This window comes from Schistocerca americana, chromosome 7 (genome assembly GCF_021461395.2).
Source record: "Schistocerca americana isolate TAMUIC-IGC-003095 chromosome 7, iqSchAmer2.1, whole genome shotgun sequence".
NCBI lineage: Eukaryota > Metazoa > Arthropoda > Insecta > Orthoptera > Acrididae > Schistocerca > Schistocerca americana.
Window position 1 is genome coordinate 558,624,426 of NC_060125.1, and position 25,384 is coordinate 558,649,809.

The 25,384-nt window shown below is 44.9% G+C and overlaps 1 protein-coding gene across 1 annotated transcript in view; it reads right to left on the minus strand.

Moving 5' to 3' along the window:
* Window positions 1–25,384, minus strand: part of LOC124622067 (E3 ubiquitin-protein ligase SH3RF2) — a 223,705-nt gene that overhangs the window by 123,054 nt on the left and 75,267 nt on the right. Inside the window, exon 9 of the mRNA XM_047147639.1 lies at window positions 12,951–13,121. Coding sequence (XP_047003595.1) covers window positions 12,951–13,121 — 171 coding nt within the window. The remainder of the gene's footprint in view (window positions 1–12,950; window positions 13,122–25,384) is intronic.

The following is a 25,384-nucleotide window of genomic DNA, read 5'->3' on the forward strand; positions in this document are numbered from 1 at the left end:
TATAAAAATGCACTAAATGAAGCAGGCAAAAAGGATTACAAACGTCTCAAAAATGAGATCGACAGGAAGTGCAAAGTGGCTAAGCAGGTATGGCTACAGGACAAATGTAAGGACGTAGAGGCTTATCTCACTAGGGGTAAGATAGATACTGCCTACAGGAAAATTAAAGAGACCTTTGGAGAAAAGAGAACCACTTCTATGAATATCAAGAGCTCAGATGGAAACCCAGTTCTAACCAAAGAAGGGAAAGCAGAAAGGTGGAAGGAGTATATAGAGGGCCTATAAAGGGCGATGTACTTGAGGACAATATTATGGAAATGGAAGAGGATGTAGATGAAGGTGAAATGGGAGATATGATATTGCGTAAAGAGTTTGACAGAGCACTGAAAGACCTGAGTCGGAACAAGGCCCCCGGAGTAGACAACATTCCATTAGAACTACTGACAACCTTGGGAGAGCCAGTCCTGACAAAACTCTACCATCTGGTGAGCAAGATGTATGAGACAGGCGAAATACCCTCAGACTTCAAGAAGAATATAATAATCCCAATCCCAAAGAAAGCAGGTGTTGACAGATGTGAAAATTACTGAACTATCAGTTTAATAACTCACAGCTGCAAAATACTGACGCGAATTCTTTAGAGACGAATGGAAAAACTGATAGAAGCTGACCTCGAGGAAGATCAGTTTGGATTCCGTAGAAATGTTGGAACATGTGAGGCAATACTGACCTTACGACTTATCTTAGAAGAAAGATTAAGGAAAGGCAAACCTACGTTTCTAGCATTTGTAGACTTAGAGAAAGCTTTTGACAATGTAGACTGTAATACTCTCTTTCAAATTCTGAAGGTGGCAGGGGTAAAACACAGAGAGCAAAAGGCTATTTACAATTTGTACAGAAACCAGATGGCAGTTATAAGAGTCGAGGGGTATGAAAGGGAAGCAGTGGTTGGGAAGGGAGTTAGGCAGAGTTGTAGCCTATCCCTGATGTTATTCAATCTGTTTATTGAGCAAGCAATAAAGGAAACAAAAGAAAAGTTCGGAGTAGATATTAAAATCCATGGGGAAGAAATAAAAACTTTGAGGTTCACCGATGACATTGTAATTCTGCCAGAGACAGCAAAGGACTTGGAAGAGCAGTTGAACGGAATGGACAGTGTCTTGAAAGGAGGATATAAGATGAACATCAACAAAAGCAAAATGAGGATAATGGAATGTAGTCGAATTAAGTTTGGTGACGCTGAGGGAATTAGATTAGGAAATGAGACACTTAAAGTAGTAAAGGAGTTTTGCTATTTGGGGAGCAAAATAACTGATGATGGTCGAAGTAGAGAGGATATAAAATGTAGACTGGCAATGGCAAGGAAAGTGTATCTGAAGAAGAAAATTTTGTTTACATCGAGTATAGATTTAAATGTCGGGAAGTCGTTTCTGAAAGTATTTGTATGGAGTGTAGCCATGTATGGAAGTGAAACGTGGACGATAAATAGCTTAGACAAGAAGAGAATAGAAGCTTTCGAAATGTGGTGCTACAGAAGAATGCTGAAGATTAGATGGGTTGATCACATAACTAATGAGGAGGTATTGAATAGAATTGGGGAGAAGAGGAGCCTGTCGCACAACTTGACTAGAAGAAGGGATCGGTTGGTAGGACATGTTCTGAGACATTGAGGGATCACCAATTTAGTATTGAAGGGCAGCGTGGAGGGTAAAAATTGTAGAGGGAGACCAAGAGATGAATACACTAAGCAGATTCTGAAGGATGTAGGCTGCAGTAGGTACTGGGAGATGAAGAAGCTTGCACAGGATAGAGTAGCATGGAGAGCTGCATCAAACCAGTCTCAGGACTGAAGACAACAACAACAACAACAACATGCAGTTAAGAGTATCTGCCACTAAACTGCATGAGCAAATTGCAGCATTTGTATCTGGGCATTAACCATCGCTTAAAAACATATCACAGGAAAGCAGTTGTGCAAAAGGCATTCATTCAAATGGATCTGACACACCAGATCTAGGTAATAATGATGACACAAACTCTTAATTGCTTTATCATGAGAAGAGCTGCAGTTGGAGTATCTGGTGCAAATTTTCTACATACTGGTAACAGCGATGTCATTGTTGAAAGTATATCTGTTGAAGACATGACTGACTTTCAGCAATTAAACAATAATGCAGAATGTGATAGTGATGACAATGAGGTTCTTTCTGTTGCAGATGTAAATTGGTGAAGACAACAACAAAATATATTTTTGCTACATATGCCAAAGCTTTCTACTCCATTTATGAATTGGAAAACAACACTGAAAAACAACACTGAAAAACAAAAATACATCAAAAAATTAAAACCACCCACAATTTTGGATCTCTTTGCTAAAAAGTAAGAACTACTCCACTTATTTGTTGGTAGTTTGGTTTGTGGGATGGAAGGGACCAGACTACAAGGGCCATCGGTCCCTCTTTTCACGAACTTTAAACACCCAAAAAGAATAAAAACAAACACCAGAGATGACAAGGGACGACAGAAGACAAGAAAGACACAGACAGAGACCAGATAAAAGGAATTAAAATCACCTGGAGGGTGACAGTGGTTGACCAACCATGGAAAAAAAAGAGAGCAAGAAACACACTAAAAACCACAATCTAAAACCAGAGGCCAAAGGCCAGACTCAACATAAAAAAGGACACGAACCATTAGATTGAGCGATAAAAACCCACTGCACAAATAAAACTCAAAACTAGCATACGTCTGCCTGAGCGTGGTTAAAAACAGACACGCCAACAAGATGTGGACCACTGTCAACACTGATCCACAGCGACAGAGAGGTGGGTCCTCACGGCGCAAGAGACAACCGTGTGTTAGCCAGGTGTGGCCAATGCGCAGCCAGCAGAGTGCGACAGAGTCTTTGTGAGAGACCCGCAAGGAGGAGCGCCACACACCAGTAGTCTCCTTGACGGCCCAAAGTTTGTTAGGTGATGGCAGGGTGCGCCATTCTTGACCCCAGGTGCAAAGTATCTTCTGCCACAAAACTGACCTGAGGTCACTCTCCGAAAGGCCAATCTCTAAGGCTGGTGCACCGACAGCCTGTTTGGCCAGCGTGACAACATGTTCATTTCCTGTGATGCCGACATGACCCGGGGTCCACACAAAGACCACAGAGCGGCCGCAATAGGCAAGAGTATGTAGGGACTCCTGGATAGCCATCACCAGACGAGAGCGAGGGAAACATTGGTCGATAGCTCGTAAACCGCTCAGGGAGTCACTACAGATAACGAAGGACTCACCTGAGCAGGAGCAGATATACTCTAGGGCGCGAGAGATGGCGACCAGCTTGGCAGTGAAAATACTGGGGCCAGCCGGCAATGAGTGTTGTTCATAACGATCCCCTAGAGTAAGAGCATAACCGACACGACCAGCAGCCACTGAACCATCAGTATAGACGTCATAGCCTTGAAACGCGGCAAGGATTGAAAGAAAGTGGCGGCGGAAGGCCTCAGGAGGGACTGAGTCCTTAGGGCCCTGTGCCAAATCAAGTCGAAGGTATGGGCAGGGCAAACACCATGGGGGTAGACGTATATGGGCACGGAAAACAGGTGGGAGAGGGAAAATCTCAAGCCCAGAGACAAGAGCCCAGACATGAACTGAGATCATACACTCTGATTGGTGCCACCACTTTGGCAGATGGACGACCGAGTTGGGGAACAGCAGATGGTAATTGGGATGCCCGGGCAAGCTAGAAATGTGGGCAGCATAAGCGGCCAGTACTCGTTGGTGCCGGATCCGCAATGGAGGGACACCAGCCTCCACAAATATGCTGTTGACAGGGCTTGTGCGGAAAGCTCCACTGGCAAGTCGGATCCTGCTGTGAAGGATAGGGCCCAGCAACCGCAATGCGGAAGGGGATGCCAAACCATAAGCCAGGCTCCCATAATCTAGACGGGGCTGAATTAATGCCTGGTACAGCTGTAGAAGGGTAGACTGATTGGCACCCCAGTTGGTGTGATTCAAGCAACGAAGAGCGTTAAGATGCTGCCAGCACGTTTGTTTACGCTATCGAATATGAGGGAACCAAGTCAACCGGGTATCAAAAACCAATCCCAAAAAACCAATGCGTCCCCACCACTGCAAGAGGTTCATTGTCAAAATAAAGCCTTGGTTCAGGGTGAACAGTGCGACGCCGGCAGAAATGCATAACACAGGTCTTGGCAGCCGAAAACTGGAAGCCATGCGCTACAGTCCAAGACTGCTCCTTGTGGATAGTGCTCTGTAGCTGCCATTCAGCAGCTACAATGCTGGTGGAGCTGTAGTACAGGCAGAAGTCATCAGTGTACAAGGAAGCCGAGACAGACGTTCCCACCGCCGCAACGAGCCCATTAATTGCAACTAAAAAGAGCAGACACTCAAGCCGGATCCATGCGGGACCCCATTCTCCTGAACTCAGGAGGAACTATGGGATGCCACAACTTGCATGCAGAAGCAACGAAGTGACAGAAAATTTTGTATGAAAATCGAGAGCGGACCCTGAAGACCCCACCCATGAAGTGTGGTGAGGATGTGATGTCGCCACGTCGTATCATACGCCTTCTGCATGTCAAAAAAGACAGCAACCAGATGCTGATGGCGGGCAAAGGCCGTACGTATGGCAGTCTCCAGGCTCACCAGATTAACGATGACAGTGCGGCCCTTACAGAACCCACCCTGAGACAGAGCCAGAAAGCCCCCAGACTCAAGCAGCTAACTCAACCTCTAGGTCACCATGTGTTCAAGCAACTTGCAAAGAACGTTTGTGAGGCTAACGGAGCAGTAGCTGCCCACCTCCAGTGGGTTCTTGCCAGGTTTCAACACAGGGATTACAATGCTTTCCCACAATTGCGACGGGAACTTGCCCTCAACACAGATACAGTTGAAAAGGTCCAGGAGGCATCGCTGGCAGTCCACTGATAGGTGTCTGAGCATCTGACAGTGGATGCGATCTGGCGTGGGAGCCGTATCAGGGCAAGCAGCTAGTGCACTTTGGAATTCCCACTCACTGAACGGAGCATTGCACGAGTCAGGGTGGCGCGTGTGAAACGAAAGGCTCCAACGTTCCAACCACTCTTTCAGGGAGCAGAAGGCCTACGGGTAATTCGCTGAAGCAGAACTCTGAGCAAAATGCTCCACTAAGTGGTTTGTAATTGTGTCAGAGTCAGTACAGACTGCTCCATTCAGTGAAAGTGCAGGTACACTGATGGGGGTCCTATAGCTATAGAGTCACCTAATCTTGGCCCAAACCTGCGATGGAGAGGTACAGAGGCCAATGGTGGAGACATACCTTTCCCCGCACTCCTGTTTGCGTCGGCAAATGAGGTGGTGGGCTCACGCACGGAGCCATTTAAATGAGGTGTTCCAATGAGGGATGCCGCTTGTGACACTGGAGGGCCCGCCTGCAAACTTTAATCAACTCAGCAATCTCGGGCGACAACCAAGGCACAGTCCTCTGCCGAGGGGACCCAGAAGAACAGGGAATGGCAGATTCTGCGGCAGTAACGATGCCGGTGGTGACCGAGTGAATCACCACATTAAAGGCGTCATTGGAAAGAGGCTCAATAGTGGCAATGGAGGTGAACAAGTCCCAGTCAGCCTTATTCATAGCCCATCTGCAGGGGCGCCCAGAAAAGTGATGCTGTGGCAGTGACAGAAAGATTGGAAAGAGGTCACTATCACTCAAGTCATCATGCACACTCCTTTGGACATACGGTAATAGGCTTGGGCTGCAGATTGAAAGGTCGATGGCTGTATTCGTGCCATGCGCCCCACTGAAATGTGTGAAAGCACCATTATTTCAAAGAGAAATGTTGAGCTGTGCTAACACTTGCTAAATGACGCTGCCTCAGCATGTTGCCACTGATCCACCCCACAGAGGGTTTTGGGTGTTGAAGTCACCCAGTAACAGAAAAGGTGGCGGCAACTGGGCTATCAGCACAGCCATGACATGCTGTGGGACATCACCATCCGGTGGAAGATAGAGACTGCAGACAGTAACAGCCTGAGGTGTCCACACCCGAACAGCAACAGCCTCTAAAGGTGTTTGTAGAGGGACACACTCACTGTAAAGAGAGTGAAGGACATAGATGCAGACACCACCAGATACCCTCTCATAAGCTGCCTGGTTCTTATAATAACCCCGACAGCCACGGAGGGAGGGGGTTCGCACCACCGGAAACCATGTTTCCTGAAGAGCAATGCAGAGGAAAGGGCTGAGAAGTTGTCGGAGCTCAGCAAGATGGTGGAAAAAACCGCTGCTGTTCCACTGAAGGATGACACTGTCCATGGCCGAGAAAGACGTGAAGGGACCAAGGAGACAGATTACGCTGCTGGGTCACCTGGTGCCACCAATTGAGTACCTGTGTGAGTGACATCCATTGTGTCTGAGGGACCGGCGAGATCTAGGTCCTCAGCGGACGCCAGATTCTATACCTTGTCCCCAGATGCAGAGCTTGTAGGTTGCGGTGGGGTGGGTGCCACCGTAAGTTCCTTGGTCTTAGAGGTCGTCTTCTTGGACTTTTCGCTGGTCCTTGGGTTTCACTGGCTGGAAGGGCTTCACCGATTCAGTCTCCCTGACGAAGGAGGATCGCGAAGCCCTACCATCAGCTGCTTGTGGGCACTTATGCCACTGCTGGGCGTCATCCTTCCCACTTGTGGAAACCTGGAAAGAGAGGGACCCAAGGAACCCCTTGCGAGAGAGAGGAGCCGAAGAAGTTGGATGCTTCTCCAGCTTATAAGTGGGTACAGACGTCCCCGATGGGTGGGTGGGTGTTGCTCCCAAGGTAGGTGGCGCAGGAGCAACAGGGTGGGTAGTGGCCCCCCCCACAGTCAAGGGGGCATGTGGAGTTGTACAGCTCGGGGAGCCAACTGGAATTCGCTGAACTGATGGGGCTATCACGGTTGTCGTAGAGGCGGCATATGAGGAAGTCATTCGCACAGGATGGAGTTGTTCATATTTCCTCTTAGCCTTAGTATACGTCAGTCAGTCAGTCAGTCCAGGGTCTTATATTCCATAACTTTCCGCTCTTTCTGTAAGATCCTAAAGTCTTGCGAGCAAGGTGAATGATTCTCTCTACAGTTGACACAGATGGGAGGCGGGGCACATGGAGTATTGGGATGTGATGGGTGTCCACAATCTCGACATGTGAGGCTGTAAGTACAGCGGGAAGACTTACGGCCAAACTTCCAGCACTTAAAGCACCGCATCAGGATGAAGGATATAGGGCTTGACATCACAGCGGTAGACCAACACCTTGACCTTCTCCGGTAATGTTATGACCCTCAAAGGCCAAGATGAAGGCACCAGTAGCAATCTGATTATCCTTCGGACCCCGATGAATGCGCCAGACAAAATGAACATCTCGACGCTCTAAATTGGCGCGCAGCTCGTCATCAGACTGCAGAAGAATGTCCCTATGGAAAATAATACCATGGATCATATTTAAACTCTTATGGGGTGTGACGGTAACTGAAACACACCCCAATTGTCGCAAGCATGTAACTTCCATGACTGGGCAGAGGATGCCATTTTTATCAATACTGGCCCAGAGCGCATTTTGGACAAGCCCTCCACCTCCCCAAACTTGTCCTCTAAAGGCTCTACAAAAAACTGAGGCTTCAATGACACAAAGGATTCCCCATCAGCTGTCGTACATACTAGGTACCAGGACGAATAAGATTTGCTGTCATCTTTAGCCTGGCATTCCTCCCATGATGTGACCAGGGAGGGGAACAACTTGGGGACATACTTCTGTGCACTAAATTGTGCCCTTGAATGTTTAAATACTGCTGGTGGTTGACCACCAGCAAGAGATTATGTACTACGCTTCATGAGATGTCATCCGCCCTGATGCCACGAACTCCGACCAGGGGCCCTCCCCACGGGCGCCACCCAGCCTCAGCAAGGGCCACCTGGCAGGATGGCCATTGCCAGCCGTCTCGATGCCCTAAGGAGATAGGCCTCTACTTCTTGGCACACATGGGGAGTTAACGGTGCAGGCATCAGCAGAGCGATCCCTGTGTTGTCAGGGGGCTACAACCAACAGAGTACATAGCGGCCCCACCACAACGGACTGGCTACCGTGCTGGATATTAGGTGCAAGGCAGTCCTTAGTCGTCGTCTCCACAGAAAGCAACACTGCACAGTACATGGTGGAAATCGCACCCGGGAATGTATGCTTGCCAAAGAGATGGAGAATGAGTGGGACTGCAATGTGATGACGAGAAAGCTGGCTAAAGGTCTCAATGCACGATGGACACAATGCACCATGTAAGGCGCCCTTCCCCAAATGGCTTGCTCTTGAGAAGAATTTTGACAGATGGAGGTCAAACCCAAGAAGGGACCATCACATAAAAGCCAAAACGTGAGACTCCTTTTAGTCACCTCTTACGACAGGCAGGAATATCGTGGGCCTATTCTTACCCCCGAACCTGCAGGGGGAACTTATTTGTTCATTCTGTCATATTTATGTGAGACCATCAACATTAAAGGTCAGTATAATAAATAAAATGGCTTATTAATGTTTTAAAAAATGTGTCCTTAACAGGCTTAATTAAGTGTGATACTGTAGTACCCCTCCCCCCTCCTGAATCTTTGTTGTGGTGGCACACTGATCTGTAGCAAGGCACAATGTCTACATTTGCACACCACATTTAATGTAGTTTCCAATATTCCATGCACTTTTCGTTATAAAATCTAAAATGGCTAGATAAGTTCAGGGTACTTTGTACTTCGTTGAGCCACCGACATCACTTTTCCCAACACTTTAGCAGGACAAATTGCACTAAAAATTATGCATTTTGGAGAGGTCTTTAATGCGGTGCACGAAGGCCAGGGAATGTCCCCATTTTTGCAGGACTTCAGTATAAAAATGATAACCACCAAATAGTGTACCTTAGCTTTGAAAACACTTGGCTCAGCACTGCGACTTCTCAATTTGCTACTACCTGCCCAGTCTGCTACTATGGCTATGTGCAAAATGCGTCGTTTTTCATGTGAATTATTGCGTTAATCTGTAGGAAAAATGGCACATGGGTGACTAAACACTGTACCAAATTGAGATAACCTTTATTAGATAATAAACAACACTACAAAGAGTATTTTGGTGTATATTGTGTACATATATCATACAAAAACTATAAAAATGCAAGATGGGGGGCAGCACTTCTATATGTGGCTTTTACAGCTTAAGTTGTTTTCCACCCTTCAAATTTTCTCATACTCAACGACTTTTTTTAAAAGTTCCTAAAAATAGAATTTACACTCTCGAGTCCAGATATTGTGAGAAATTGTAAGGAAAGTGGTTAATTATGTATTTTTTACTTTGTTTTAAATAACAGGCGCAGCAAAGAAATGTGTGATTTTCAAACCTGCACCAGCAAAACAAATTTATTCAAGGTGATATTGTAATATGAATTTGCAATGCTTACAATTTAAAATGCTCATCACTTGAAAATGACGTCAAGTAGGTGGCTGCCATTTTCCTTCACATGTATTTCAAGTCTTTTACAGAAGTTAGACATCACATCTTGGAGGACTGGCACTGGAATTCAATTAAGTTCCTCCCAAACTTGATCCATCAGTTCCTGGATGGTGTGAGGTAGGTCACTATAGAAGATCTATGCTTCCAAAAGATTCCAAAGGAAGAAACCACATGCTGAAAGGTCAGGGTTTCTTGGAGGCCAGGAAATGTCCCCATTTCTGGAGATGAGATAAACAGGAAAGATACCCTGTAGCATGTTAATGAAATGTCATAGGGCATGGCATGTAGCCCATCTTGTCAGAAGAAAATGTTTGCAGTTACAGGAAGATCAGCAAACTGATACACGAAGAAATGGTCCAACATGTGAACCTGACTTTCTTTATTCACAGTAACAGCACTGTCATGACTATCTTCAAAAAAATAAAGCTCCACGATTCCAAACAATGATACGCCACACCACACTACCACTTTCTGACCGAGGTGGCATTTCATTTCATGAATCGTATCATGACTTTCAGGCAAGCAGTATCTAAAGTATTGCTTGTTAAAAAGCCTAGCTGATAAATCTGGTCCCATCACTCATGATCAGAATGTCTCACAAACCTGGGTTACTGTTCACGAGTTAAAACAATTACCGGCAATAACTTAGCATCTTTGGGAGGTTGTGCGCATTCAGTTCTTGCACTATCTGAATTTTGTATAGGTTGTATTGTAGTTCTTGGTGCAATATTTACCGTATACTGTGATCCAATTTGTCATGTTGCAGAGCACGTGGGACTTCGAGTGAAAGCTTCTTCCGTCCTTGCAACATTCTCTGTGTGCACATATGTTTTGCACTTCCCCCCTCTTTTGCACCATATGAACTGTTTCCTTGAAGTTCTGTAACCAGACTTTGACAGCATGTGCTATTGGATCTGGAGCATGACATGTGAGATTATAATGAGCACGAAATAAATGCTGCACAGCTGCATAGCTGTTATTGTTTTTGTAAAATGCCCTCAAGGCAACAGCATGTTGTTCACTGGTCCACAACTCCACTTCAAATGAACATCAATTAACAGGGTCAATGGCAAAGGTTTGTTGTCCAGGTGGCATCACTCTCGTTTTCTGATCCCTCACATAATGTGCTATTTCTAAAGTTGCCAAATCACTGGTTTCACTGCCGCATCTATTATTTGGAGATTTTATTTTCTTGACTGATGTCCACCAACTTGTTTCAGACTTTTGCACCTGACTATAAACATATCAGAAGCACAGAGACAGATGCAGAGGCTAAACAGAAATTATTTCTGCATTAGCATTGTGGTAATGAATTGCTGTAGTCTCCCTAATTCATTCTTCCTCTTAACTAAAATTACCATTAGGGGGCGTGTATATTGCTATGTAAGTGTAAGAACCCTTACGTCTCTCAAAAGGCTCCTGCAGCACATTTGGCTATCAACATCACACAATATTCTGTAGAATGAACTCTTTTCTCACCTAGCCTGCAATGCCCCAGAAGATTATGTCATGAAGTAGAATTCAAAGTAAACCAAGTATGCTAGCTATCTTGTTTACAAGTCAGCACACAGACTTCTGAATGTGAAGCAGGCAGAACTGAGCATTTGGTTAACTTGCCCACATACTTATGTCACCTTAGTTTATAATATACTTGACACCTACAAAATTCACAGATGAAGCCTCATCCAGTGTATGACCATTAATATCTACTTCTGGTACCTGCATTCATTTTTCTTTCATATTATGAGAAGGATAGATTGCTACTCACCATATAGTGAAGACCGAGTTATTGACAGGTGCAACAAGAATACTGCTATACGTTTAGCTTCATCCAAAATGCAAAGGCTTTCTTGTGAGGTAGGGGGAAAACACACACACACACACACACACACACACACACACACACACACACACACACACACACACAGAGAGAGAGAGAGAGAGAGAGAGAGAGAGAGAGAGAGAGAGAAAATGACAACTCACTCTACTAGGGTTGAGTTCATGAGATAACATATTGCCTTCTCAATGGAGAAATCCTTAAGGATAGCCAAATTGAGCACTTTAAAAAAAAAAATTATCTGCAGAAAGATGGTGCAGTATTCTATAGCAAGCTACCTTGTAAAAAACAATGTGGGGACACATGAATGAGGAAGATAGGTTTATAACTAGAAATCAGGCACCTATCTCCACTTCTGCATGTTTTGCTACCAGTCATCAATCTGAATATTGTTGTAATGTAACTTTTGCACCACTCGTGATTTCTTGGGCAGCTTCTACTCTCTCTGTTTCAACTTTTTATCCTTTGCACATAATTTATATCTGTGATTGTCACTGTAATGCCAATTACATTATCAGTATCAAAAGTCTGTGACAGAAAACACTAGACTTCAACTCGACAGAAACAGTTAACATAACACTTCAATCACTTATGCAAGGCTATAAACAACACAGTACACCAATTAACTCTTGGTATGGTGGTTAACGGGAATAGCTGTATTGACTGCTATTACAAACAGCTCGTGAAATTCCAGTACTGGCAACAGATACAGACAGAAATGGAAAAACTCAATCCCAGTTTTTTGGTACTGTTAGATCCTTCCTGATAGTAGAAAGTAGGATATGTTGGAGCAGATCAGAAAGAAGCCGATCACTCATAACCCATAACGTTGCCTCCACTCACCCTCATGACAAGTGTGTCCCTCACTACCTGGGGGTCCTGAAGAACTGCTTCCCGTTTCAAACCCTCACCAACTTATCTATCTTTATTCCCTCAGAAAGGAACTAATGGTTCCAAAAGTTAGGATAGAGGTTTTTTCATAGTTTTATTTGTGTCTTTGGGAAGATCTGGAATTTTGCCTCCTGAATGTAAGTACTGGACATACACTTGATATCTTCTGTGCATTGAACTCACCAGTACAGCTTCCAATCACAACATTATGGAATCGCAAAGAATAAATAGGCATAATTTTACACTTGTCTGGAAACTTTTCAGCCAAAATATCATGAGAGGTACTAATAATGCCCTGTTTGTGTCTCCAAAAAAAATATAAAATACTAGACTTACTGGCAAAACTTCAAGAAACAGATAGCTCTTACTTGGTCTACTATTATTTATTTCATGTGCCATCATCTGGTTTAGGTTGGTGCTACATGGTGTCTTTTTTTATATGAATGGGTGGGGGTGATACAAAATGTATTGTGATGTATGTATGTGCACAGTCAAGAAGATTATAAAGTGAAAAAAAATTTTAGTTCATTGTTTTGTAGCTCAGAGGGTCACTGCTGCAATGCTCACTAAAATTCCATAACATTATGAACTCTTGTTACAAGAAATGAGTAATAGCTTAACACACAAAACTTCCTTCCAAAGCAGCAACTGTGTGCCTTTTCAGCAGCAGCAGCTCTAAGGAATACAGTAGTTTCACATTACATAATAACACTTACTTATTAGCAGGTGCAACGTAATTTCCTGGAAAAACTCCTGACTTTTGAGTTCTATTTGATGTTCCCTTGAACCATCCATCCTGGCACCTTTCTGTTACCATATAAATAGCACCTTTACGCAATTCCAACTCGTCCGCTTTTTGTGGCTTATATGGGTATAGTGCAATATACCTGGAATAGGAAGCACAATTGTCACCATTAGACTTTTCACATCAAAAAGATGTTTGTATACTTATAAGTACTAAATAATGAATACAGTAGAGTCCCGGTAACCAGAACTAATTGGGACCGGACCTTGTTCGGATTACCAATTTGTTCGGCTTAGCCAGAATTACGGTGACAAGTTTCTAGAATGAAGTATATCAAGCAGATAAGTAGATACACCATAGTAACAAATGGGAACAAGTGTGGGAACAATGGCTCACTCTCACACTCTGCCCTAGTTGTTGTGCATTGTTGAGACCTTTGTAGTGACTGAGGTCAGTGCACTGCCAGTTGGCTCACAAAGTGCTTGGTTATGTTAGTTATCAATCGCTGGCACGCATAACAGTTGTATTGTATTCATTCAGGTGTAGTAGTGTACGTATTTTTGTCATGAGTAAACGGAAGCATACAACGTTAACTCTCAGAGAAAAACTGAATGCTTTGAAGTGGATAGACAATGGTGAGAATGTATCTAAACTGGCAACTGAACTGGGTGTTGGCAAAGCAACCATTTATGATTGGAAGAAGAACCAAGTGAAGCATGAACAGTCCTGTGCAACATCTTCGGGATAAACACTCTGAAGCTCTTTTCCTTTAGTTTACATAGGAAAGAGAAAGGGGAACTCCTTTGAGTGGACGCCCGGTTCAGGAGAAGGCTGTTTACCTGAACAAGTTAATGAATGGTGATGAGTCTTAATGGAAGTACTGGTTGGTTGGACAGATTCAAAAAACCTCATGGAATCCATCAGCTAACAATTACTGGAGAGAAGCTTTCTTCTGACCATGATGCAGTGAAGGAACACTTGGGTAAGTTTGAAAAAAAAAAATGATAAGAAAGGGAAAGTGTTCTCCCTAGCGAATTTACATGCTGACAATACTGGCCTTAATTTTAGCACATTGCCAACAAAAAGCCTGGCATCAAAAGCAGGAGACCGTGCTCCTGGTTTTAAAATGTTCAAAGATTATGTGACTTTATAAGCATGCAGCAACGCTGCTGGTAATCACAAACTGCCTTTATTGCTGATCGACAAATCTGCTAGGCCCAGAGCTTTTAAAAACTGCAACATGAAGTCCCTGCCCTTATATTATCGCAACCACAAAAATAGCATCGATGGATGGTAAGTTGTTCAAAGAATGGTTTCACGGCCAGTTTGTTCCCTCTGTTTGACGGTTTTGTAAGGAAAATCATTTGTCTCCCCAAGCAATCCTTTTGATTGCTAACGCACCATCTCACCCCAGCACTGAGGAATTATGTGATGGAAAACTTGTGGCAAAGTTTTTGCCACCGAATGTTACACCACTTCTACAGGATCACGGCATTACCATCAAAGTGAATGGAAACTTGACAAACAACAAGCCAGAAGTCGGAAACATTTTGAATAATCATTTTTTAAATGTAGTAGAGAAAATAGGATCTCAATGATCATTAGAAGAAGCAAGACAGTTAATGGAAGAGGTCTTACCCACACCATTTGATACAACTGAAATTCCACCCACCTCTTCTTCAGAAATTAGGAAGATAATCAACTCTCTCAAGAATAAAAGCTCACATGGAATTGATGGCATTTCCAGCAGGATAATAAAAGCTTGTTCCCAAGACATAAGTGGGATTCTTAGCCACATATGTAATAGTTCTCTGAAGCAGGGTATTTTCCCAGCTAGACTCAAGTATCCCATTGTTAAACCACTGCATAAAAAAGGGGATATGTCTGATGTCAACAACTACCGCCGAATCTCTCTTCTGACTGCCTTATCCAAAATTCTTGAAAAAGTAATGTATTGTCGAGTAGCTTCACACCTTTAGAAAAATAAAGTTTTAACAAAATGTCAGTTTGGTTTCCAGAAAGGTTTTTCAACGGAAAATGCTATCCATACTTTCACTAATGAAATATTAAATGCTCTGAACAACCGGAAGTCACTGTTGGTTTTTTTTTTTTTGTTATCTCTCAAATGCTTTTGACTGTGTAAATCATGGAATACTTCTAGATAAGTTCAAGTACTGTGGTATGAATGGGACAGCACTCAAATGGTTTAAATCATACCTAACTGGAAGAGTGCAGAAAGTTGAAATAAGCAGTTCACATAATATGCAAAAAAAAAAAAAAAAAAAACTGGCAATTTCTCAAACTGAGGAACAATCAAGAATGAGGTGCCGCAAGGTTCGGTCTTGGGTCCTCTGCTGTTCTTAATACATATTAATGACTTGCCATTCTATGGTCACGAAGGTGCAAAGCTGGTACTTTTTGCGATGATACAAGTATAGCTATCACACCCAACAGACAAGAATTAACTGGTGAAATTATAAACGATGTTTTTCAGAAAATCATTACGTGGTTCTCTGCAAATGGGCTCGCATTGAACTTTGACAAAGCAGTACATACAGTTCCACACAGTAAACGGAATGACACCATTAATAAATACAGACTTCGATCAGAAATCGGTAGCTAAGGTAGAATATTCAAAATTTCTAGGTGTATGCATAGATGCCTACTTTCATTCTCTGCTTTCATATGGCATCATATTCTGGTGTAACTCATCATTGAGTAAAAGAGTGTCCATTCCACAAAAGTGTGTAATCAGAATAATTGCTGGAGCTCATTCAAGATCATACTGCAGACACTTATTTAAAGAGCTAGAGATCTTCACTGTAGCCTTACAATATATGTATATTCACTTATGAAATTTGTTATTAACAATCCGAATGAATTCAAAAGTAATAGCAGTGTACATGGCTACAACACTAGGAGAAAGGATGACCTTCACTACTCAAGGTTAAATCTAACTTTGGCTCAGAAGGGGGTAAATTATGCTGCCACGGAAGTCTTTGGTCACATACCTAATAGCATCAAAAGTCTGACAGGTAGCCATATAGCATTTAAAAGGAAATTAAAAGAATTTCTTAATGGCAACTCGTTCTACTCATTAGATGAATTTTTGGAAATAGTAAGTGGGTAATTTCCCCAACCCCCCCCCCATATATATATATATATATATATATATATATATATATCACTTCCGTATGGTAAGTCTGTATGTGTTTCTATCGACCTGCAAGCGCTTTCGTATGGTAAGTCACATCATATGATGTGACTTACCGAACGAAAGTGCTGGCAGGTCGATAGACAAACAAACACAAACATACACACGAAATTCCAGCTTTCGCAACCAACGGTTGCTTCGTCAGGAAAGAGGGACGGAGAGGGAAAGACGAAAGGATGTGGGTTTTAAGGGAGAGGGTAAGGAGTCATTCCAATCCCGGGAGCGAAAAGACTTACCTTAGGGGGAAAAAAGGACGGGTATACACTCCCACACACGCACATATCCACCCACACATATACAGACACAAGCACACATATTCAAAGGCAAAGAGTTTGCCCAAACTCTTTGCCCCCGAATAAGTCCGCCTGTGTCCGCGCATGCGCGGACGGACACGTGCGCGTGCGCGAGCGCACACCCGTCCCTCCGCCCCCCACCCCCGGGACCGGAACGACTCGCCACCCTCACCCCCAAAAACCCACATCCCCCCCAACGAAGCAACAGTCGGCCGCGAAAGCCAGAACCCCGTGTGCATGCCCGTGCGTCCACCGACGTGCCAGCGCCCCCGCCCGGCAAGTCACATCATCCCTGCTATATATATTTTGCCGCCCCACCAGGAAAGAGGGAAGGAGAGGGAAAGACGAAAGGATGCGGGTCCCAAGGGAGAGGCCAAGGAGCCACCCCAATCCCGAGAGCGGAAAGACCCACTCTAGGGGGAAAAAAGGACAGGTATACACACACACACACACACACACACACACACACACACACACAGACACAAGAAGACACTTGTAAAAGCAAAGAGTTTGGGTAGAGATGTCAGTCGAGGCAGAAGTACAGAGGCAAAGATGTTGTTGAAAGACAGGTGAGGTATGAGCAGCGGCAAATTGAAATTAGCGGAGATTGAGGCCTGACGGATAACGAGAAGAGAGGATATACTGAAGGGCAAGTTCCCATCTCCGGAGATCTGACAGGTTGGTGTTAGTGGGAAGTATCCAGATAACCCGGATGGTGTAACCCTGTGCCAAGATGTGCTGGCTGTGCACCAAGGCATGTTTAGCCACAGGGTGATCCTCATTACCAACAAACACTGTCTGCCTGTGTCCATTCATGTGAATGGACAGTTTTTTGCTGGTCATTCCCACATAGAAAGCTTCACAGTGTAGGCAGGTCAGTTGGTAAATCACGTGGGTGCTTTCACACGTGGCCCTGCCTTTGATCGTGTACACCTTCCGGGTTACAGGACTGGAGTAGGTGGTGGTGGGAGGGTGCATGGGACAGGTTTTACACCGGGGGCGGTTACAAGGATAGGAGCCAGAGGGTAGGGAAGGTGCTTTGGGGTTTTCATAGGGATGAACTAAGGGGTTACGAAGGTTAGATGGACGGCAGAAAGACACTCTTGGTGGAATGGGGAGGATTTCATGAAGGATGGATCTCATTTCAGGGCAGGATTTGAGGAAGTCGTATCCCTGCTGGAGAGCCACATTCAGAGTCTGATCCAGTCCCGGAAAGTATCCTGGCACAAGTGGGGCACTTTTGGGGTTCTTCTGTGGGAGGTTCTGGGTTTGAGGAGATGAGGAAGTGGCTCTGGTTATTTGCTTCTGTACCAGGTCGGGAGGGTAGTTGCGGGATGCGAAAGCTGTTTTCAAGTTGTTGGTGTAATGGTTCAGGGATTCCGGACTGGAGCAGATTCGTATGCCACGAAGACCTAGGCTGTAGGGAGGGGACCGTTTGATGTGGAATGGGTGGCAGCTGTCATAATGGAGGTACTGTTGCCTGTTGGTGGGTTTCATGTGGACGGACGTGTGAAGCTGGCCACTGAACAGGTGGAGGTCAACGTCAAGGAAAGTGGCATGGGATTTGGAGTGGGACCAGGTGAATCTGATGGAACCAAAGGAGTTGAGGTTGGAGAGGAAATTCTGGAGTTGTTCTTCACTGTGAGTCCAGATCATGAAGATGTCATCAATAAATCTGAACCAAACTTTGGGTTGGCAGGCCTTGGTAACGAAGAAGGCTTCCTCTAAGCGACCCATGAATGGGTTGGTGTACGAGGGGGCCATCCTGGTGCCCATGGCTGTTCCCTTTAATTGTTGGTATGTTTGGCCTTCGAAAGTGAAGAAGTTGTGGGTCAGGATGAAGCTGGCTAAGGTAATGAGGAAAGAGGTTTTTGGTAGGGTGGCAGGTGATCGGCGTGAAAGGAAGTGCTCCATCGCAGCGAGGCCCTGGACGTGCGGAGTATTTGTGTATAAGGAAGTGGCATCAATGGTTACAAGGATGGTTTCCGGAGGTAACAGACTGGGTAGGGATTCCAGGCGTTCGAGAAAGTGGTTGGTGTCTTTGATGAAGGATGGGAGACTGCATGTAATGGGTTGAATGTGTTGATCTACGTAGGCAGAGATACGTTCTGTGGGGGCTTGGTAGCCAGCTACAATGGGATGGTCGGGATGATTAGGTTTGTGAATTTTAGGAAGAAGGTAGAAGGTAGGGGTGCGGTGTGTTGGTGGGGTCAGGAGGTTGAGGGAGTCAGGTGAAAGGTTTTGTAGGGGGCCTAAGGTTCTGAGGATTCCTTGAAGCTCCGCCTGGAAATCAGGAATGGGATTACCTTGGTAAACTTTGTATGTAGTGTTGTCTGAAAGCTGACGCAGTCCCTCAGCCACATACTCCCGACGATCAAGTATCACTGTTGTGGAACCCTTGTCCGCTGGAAGAATGACGTGTGAGAACACCCACGTGATTTACCAACTGACCTGCCTACACTGTGAAGCTTTGTGTGTGGGAATGACCAGCAACAAACTGTCCATTCGCATGAATGGACACAGGCAGACAGTGTTTGTTGGTAATGAGGGTCACCCTGTGGCTAAACATGCCTTGGTGCACGGCCAGCACATCTTGGCACAGTGTTACACCGTCCGGGTTATCTGGATACTTCCCACTAACAGCAACCTGTCAGTACTCCGGAGATGGGAACTTGCCCTTCAGTATATCCTCTCTTCTCGCCAGGCCTCAATCTCCGCTAATTTCAATTTGCTGCCGCTCATACCTCACCTGTCTTTCAACAACATCTTTGCCTCTGTACTTCCGCCTCGACTGACATCTCTACCCAAACTCTTTGCCTTTACAAGTGTCTGCTTGTGTCTGTGTGTGTGCGGATGTGTGTGTGTGTGTGTGTGTGTGTGTGTGTGTGTGTGTGTGTGTGTGTGTGTGTGTATACCTGTCCTTTGTTCCCCCCTAGGGAGGGTCTTTCCACCCCCGGGATTGGGGTGGCTCCTTGCCCTCTCCCTTGAGACCTGCATCCTTTCGTCTTTCCCTCTCCTTCCCTCTTTCCTGGTGGGGTGGCAGTTTGTTGCGGGGGCTTGAGATTCGTGTGTGTGTTTGTGTTTGTTTGTGTGTCTGTCAACCTGCTGGCGCTTCCGTTCGGTGGGTCACATCATCTATATATACATATAATAGAGGGAAACATTCCACGTGGGAAAAATATATCTAAAAACAAAGATGATGTGACTTACCAAACGAAAGCGCTGGCAGGTCGATAGACACACAAACAAACACAAACATACACACAAAATTCAAGCTTTCGCAACAAACTGTTGCCTCATCAGGAAAGAGGGAAGGAGAGGGAAAGACGAAAGGATGTGGGTTTTAAGGGAGAGGGTAAGGAGGCATTCCAATCCCGGGAGCGGAAAGACTTACCTTGGGGGAAAAAAGGACGGGTATACACTCGCACACACACATATCCGTCCACACATACACAGACACAAGCAGACATATTTAAAGACAAAGAGTTTTGTCTTTAAATATGTCTGCCTGTGTCTGTATATGTGTGGACGGATATGTGTGTGTGTGTGTGTGTGTGTGTGTGTGTGTGTGTGTGTGTGCGCGCGCGCGAGTGTATACCCGTCCTTTTTTCCCCATAAGGTAAGTCTTTCCGCTCCCGGGATTGGAATGACTCCTTACCCTCTCCCTTAAAACCCACATTCTTTCGTCTTTCCCTCTCCTTCCCTCTTTCCTGACGAAGCAACTGTTGGTTGCGAAAGCTAGAATTTCGTGTGTATGTTTGTGTTGTGTGTCTATCGACTATATATATATATATATATATATATATATACTGTCGTACTCTCTGCTGGAAGTATCACTTTGCCACGAAGAAAAATGATCCTAATCCTACTCCTAATGATCCAACTCCCCAAGACACTATCCAAATTGAACACTGTCTGGAACAGTTTCGTCCTCCGTCACAGTGGGACCCACCTCCTCTTCCTCAAAATCACCCTTTCCAAACCTTCCAGGAATTTCTGAATTCCAGCCTTGCCTCTCAATCCTTCTTAAAAAACCTTAATCCTACTCCCAACATCACCACTGCTGAAGCCCAGGCTATCCGTGATCTAAAGGCTGACCGGTCCATTGTCATTCTTCCGGAGGACAAGGGTTCCACGACCGTGGTACTTGATCGTCGGGAATATGTGGCTGAGGGACTGCGTCAGCTTTCAGACAACACCACATACAAAGTTTGCCAAGGTAATCCCATTCCTGATGTCCAGGCGGAGCTTCAAGGAATCCTCAGAACCTTACGCCCCCTACAAAACCTTTCACCTGACTCCATCGACCTCCTGACCCCACCGACACCCTGCACCCCTACCTTCTACCTTCTTCCTAAAATTCACAAACCCAATCATCCCGGCCGTCCCATTGTAGCTGGTTACCAGGCCCCCACAGAACGTATCTCTGCCTACGTAGATCAACACCTTCAACCCATTACATGCAGTCTCCCATCCTTCATCAAAGACACCAACCACTTTCTCGAACGCCTGGAATCCTTACCCAATCCGTTTCCCCTGGAAACCATTCTTGTAACCATTGATGCCACTTCCTTATACACAAATATCCCGCACGTCCACGGCCTTGCTGCGATGGAGCACTTCCTTTCACGTCGATCACCTGCCACCCTACCTAAAACCTCTTTCCTCATTATCTTAGCCAGCTTCATCCTGACCCACAACTACTTCACTTTTGAAGGCCAGACATACCAACAATTAAAGGGAACAGCCATGGGTACCAGGATGGCCCCCTCGTACGCCAACCTATCCATGGGTCGCTTAGAGGAAGCCTTCTTGGTTACCCAAGCCTGCCAACCCAAAGTTTGGTACAGATTTATTGATGACATCTTCATGATGTGGACTCACAGTGAAGAACTCCAGAATTTCCTCTCCAGCATCAACTCCTTTGGTTCCATCAGATTCACCTGGTCCCACTCCAAATCCCATGCCACTTTCCTTTATGTTGACCTCCACCTGTCCAATTGCCAGCTTCACACGTCCGTCCACATCAAACCCACCAACAAGCAACAGTACCTCCATTATGACAGCTGCCACCCATTCCACATCAAACGGTCCCCTCCCTACAGCCTAGGTCTTCGTGGCAAACGAATCTACTCCAGTCCGGAATCCCTGAACCATTACACCAACAACCTGACAACAGCTTTCGCATCCCGCAACTACCCTCCCGACCTGGTACAGAAGCAAATAACCAGAGCCACTTCCTCATCTCCTCAAACCCAGAACCTCCCACAGAAGAACCCCAAAAGTGCCCCACTTGTGCCAGGATACTTTCCGGGACTGGATCAGACTCTGAATGTGGCTCTCCAGCAGGGATACGACTTCCTCAAATCCTGCCCTGAAATGAGATCCATCCTTCATGAAATCCTCCACACTCCACCAAGAGTGTCTTTCCGCCGTCCACCTAACCTTCGTAACCTGTTAGTTCATCCCTATGAAATCCCCAAACCACCTTCCCTACCCTCTGGCTCCTATCCTTGTAACCGCCCCCGGTGTAAAACCTGTCCCATGCACCCTCCCACCACCACCTACTCCAGTCCTGTAACCCGGAAGGTGTATACGATCAAAGGCAGGGCCACGTGTGAAAGCACCCACGTGATTTACCAACTGACCTGCCTACACTGTGACGCATTCTATGTGGGAATGACCAGCAACAAACTGTCCATTCGCATGAATGGACACAGGCAGACAGTGTTTGTTGGTAATGAGGATCACCCTGTGGCTAAACATGCCTTGGTGCACGGCCAGCACATCTTGGCACAGGGTTACACTGTCCGGGTTATCTGGATACTTCCCACTAACACCAACCTATCCGAACTCCGGAGATGGGAACTTGCTCTTCAATATATCCTCTCTTCCCGTTATCCACCAGGCCTCAATCTCCGCTAATTTCAAGTTGCCGCCACTCATACCTCACCTGTCATCAACAACATCTTTGCCTCTGCACTTCCGCCTCGACTAACATCTCTGCCCAAACTCTTTGCCTCTGTATATGTCTGCTTGTGTCTGTATATGTGTGTGTGTGTGTGTGTGTGTGTGTGTGTGTGTGTGTGTGTGTGTGTGTGCGTGCGCGCGCGCGAGAGAGAGTGTATACCCATCCTTTTTTCCCCCTAAGGTAAGTCTTTTCGCTCCAGGGATTGGAATGACTCCTTACCCTCTCCCTTAAAACCCAAATCCTTTCGTCTTTCCCTCTCCTTCCCTCTTTCCTGATGAGGCAACAGTTTGTTGCGAAAGCTTGAATTTTGTGTGTATGTTTCGTTTGTTTGTGTGTCTATCGACGTGCCAGCGCTTTTGTTTGGCAAGTCACATCATCTTTGTTTTTAGATATATTTTTCCCATGTGGAATGTTTCCCTCTATTAATTTATATATATATTTTTTTAAGTGTCATGTAATATTTTGTGTAATGTAATATCTTGTATAGACACCTTTTATTAACATGACACATTACACATCATTATGAAGTGTCATATTCGCGATCTATGGAACAAGTACTAATCTAATCTAATCAGCCGATGGGCCAGGGCATACTGCAAACATTAAAACTGATTTACAGAAAATAATTTTTAATAATGCTGATCCAAGATGATAGCATTCCTTTAGTGGACAAAATAAAAGAGACCAATGTGAAGGATGTTGTTTATTGGGCGGCTGAGGCATGGCAGAATATTTCAGAAAATACTCTGAGAAAATCATGGGGAAAACTGGACATCTCTTTTTTTCAGGACAACCTAGTTGAAAATGAAGAGGAAAATCTACTACAAATGATACCGACAATCCCTTTATGTGAAAAACCTAGTGAAGGAGACGTAGATAAGTGGATGGGTTCAGAAATTTTGTAAATGTAGTTTGTTTACAAACTTTTGCACATACGCTCACGTTTTCTTGTTTGTCGGTAATTTAACTGACTTATTCTTACAAAATTATTATTTTACTATGAATGTAAAGTACTTGACTTGCTGTTGAATTGTTAGTTCTGGGGTATAGTTAGTTCATCTACAGAGAAGACCTCGTGTAGAACGCTAGTGGAACCTATTTGTGAGTATTGCTCAAGTGTTTGGGATCTTCACCATGTCGATTAAAGGAACACATCGAAGTAATTCAGGGGTGTGCTACTAGGTTTGTTACTGATAAATTCAGTCAGCATGCAAGTATTATTGAGATGTTTCCACACAAATGGGAATTCCTGGGGGAAAGACTATGTCGTCGCGAGCCACTATTGAGGAAATTTAGATAACTGGCATCTGCGGCTGACTGCAGAATGATTCTCCTGCTGTCAACGTACATTTCAGATAAAGAACACAAAGATAACATAAGATAAATTAGGGTTTGTTCAAAGACATATAGACAGTCATTTTTCTTCACTCTATTTGCGAGTGGAACAGGAAAGGAAATGACTGGCAGTGGTACAAGGTGCCCACTGTCTTGCACCATACAATGGCTAGCAGTGTATTTACATAGCTGTATATAAGTGTGATGGTTGCTGTAGCTTTTTCAACAGGGATGACTGCAGTGGCGTGGGGACCAGAAAAGTAAATGATGCTCTTCAGTAGGCAGTAGGGAGACAAAGATAGTGGAACAGGAGGGGAAAACTACTGTCCTACAGGGTGAATTAGATAAGGCTAGGAAAGATCTCAACAGGTTAAGGAGGAAGAAGGGTAAAGAGAGGTGAGAGATGGCAACAGGTAACAGAAGGAATGGGCACAGAACTTCATCTGACAGCTTTGTGGTGAAAGTGTAAAATAAGTGCGATCTGTTGTTTCAATTAGACATAGATGAGCCTCATGCGGCTGTAAGTATAGACAGGACAAGAAATTTTCAGCAGTAAACTCAAAGTAAGAATGTAGGGAAAACAGTAAAGATAAAAGTTTATTTGTTATGTAGTTATCATGCTAGAGGTGTAACCAACTTTTGCAGGATGATTTAGGATCAGAAAACCAGATCACTTTTTTTTATTTTTAACCTAGTGCTGGTCTGGGTCAAGTGACAGGGTATTTAGGATCACTTTGGAAAGTCTTTATCAAAGAAGACACCAGGGTATAGTGGGTGGGCAAGGAAACAGTAATGACAGAGATCCTGAGTATAATAGAGAGTGACTGGCAAAGACTGCACCAGCATTGAGGCATATCAGCATTGGCTGTATCTGTTTTGGGATACCATGACTGAACTCCTTTGAGCTCTTCTGCCAGGAGAGCTAATTTGGCGTTGGAATAGTTCTTATGTCGGATGCAGGGTCATACACTGATCAACCAGAACTTTATGAACACCTACCTAATAGCCAGTATGTCCACCTTTGGCACAGATAACAGTGGGGACATGTCATGGCATGGAAGCAATGAGGCCTTGGTAGGTCACTGGAGGGAGATGGCACCACATCCACCAACACAAGCCACCTAATTCCCATAAATTATGGGGAGGGGGAGTGACAAGCTCTGATGCCACATTCAATCACTTTCCAGATGTGTTCGATCAAGTTCAGAGCTGGAACTCACCACTCCATCACACTCCTAACCTTGTGAGATGGTGCATTATCTTGCTGAAAAATGCCACTGCTGTCAGGAAATGTCATCGTCACTGAAGTGTGTACATGGTCTGCAAGCAGTGTAAAATACTCCTTCACCATCACAGTGCCCTGCACAAGCACCACTGGACCCATGGATGTCCAAGTGAATGTTCCCCAGAGCACATTGGAGCCACCGCCAGCTTTTCTCCATTCCACAGTACAGGTATCGAGGAGCTGTTACCCTGTGAGACGACGGTTTTGCGCCCTCCCATCAGCATGATGAAGAAGGTACTGGTATTCATCAGACCATGCAATACTCTGCCACTCTGCCAATGTCCATTGCTGATTGTCATTTCCAATC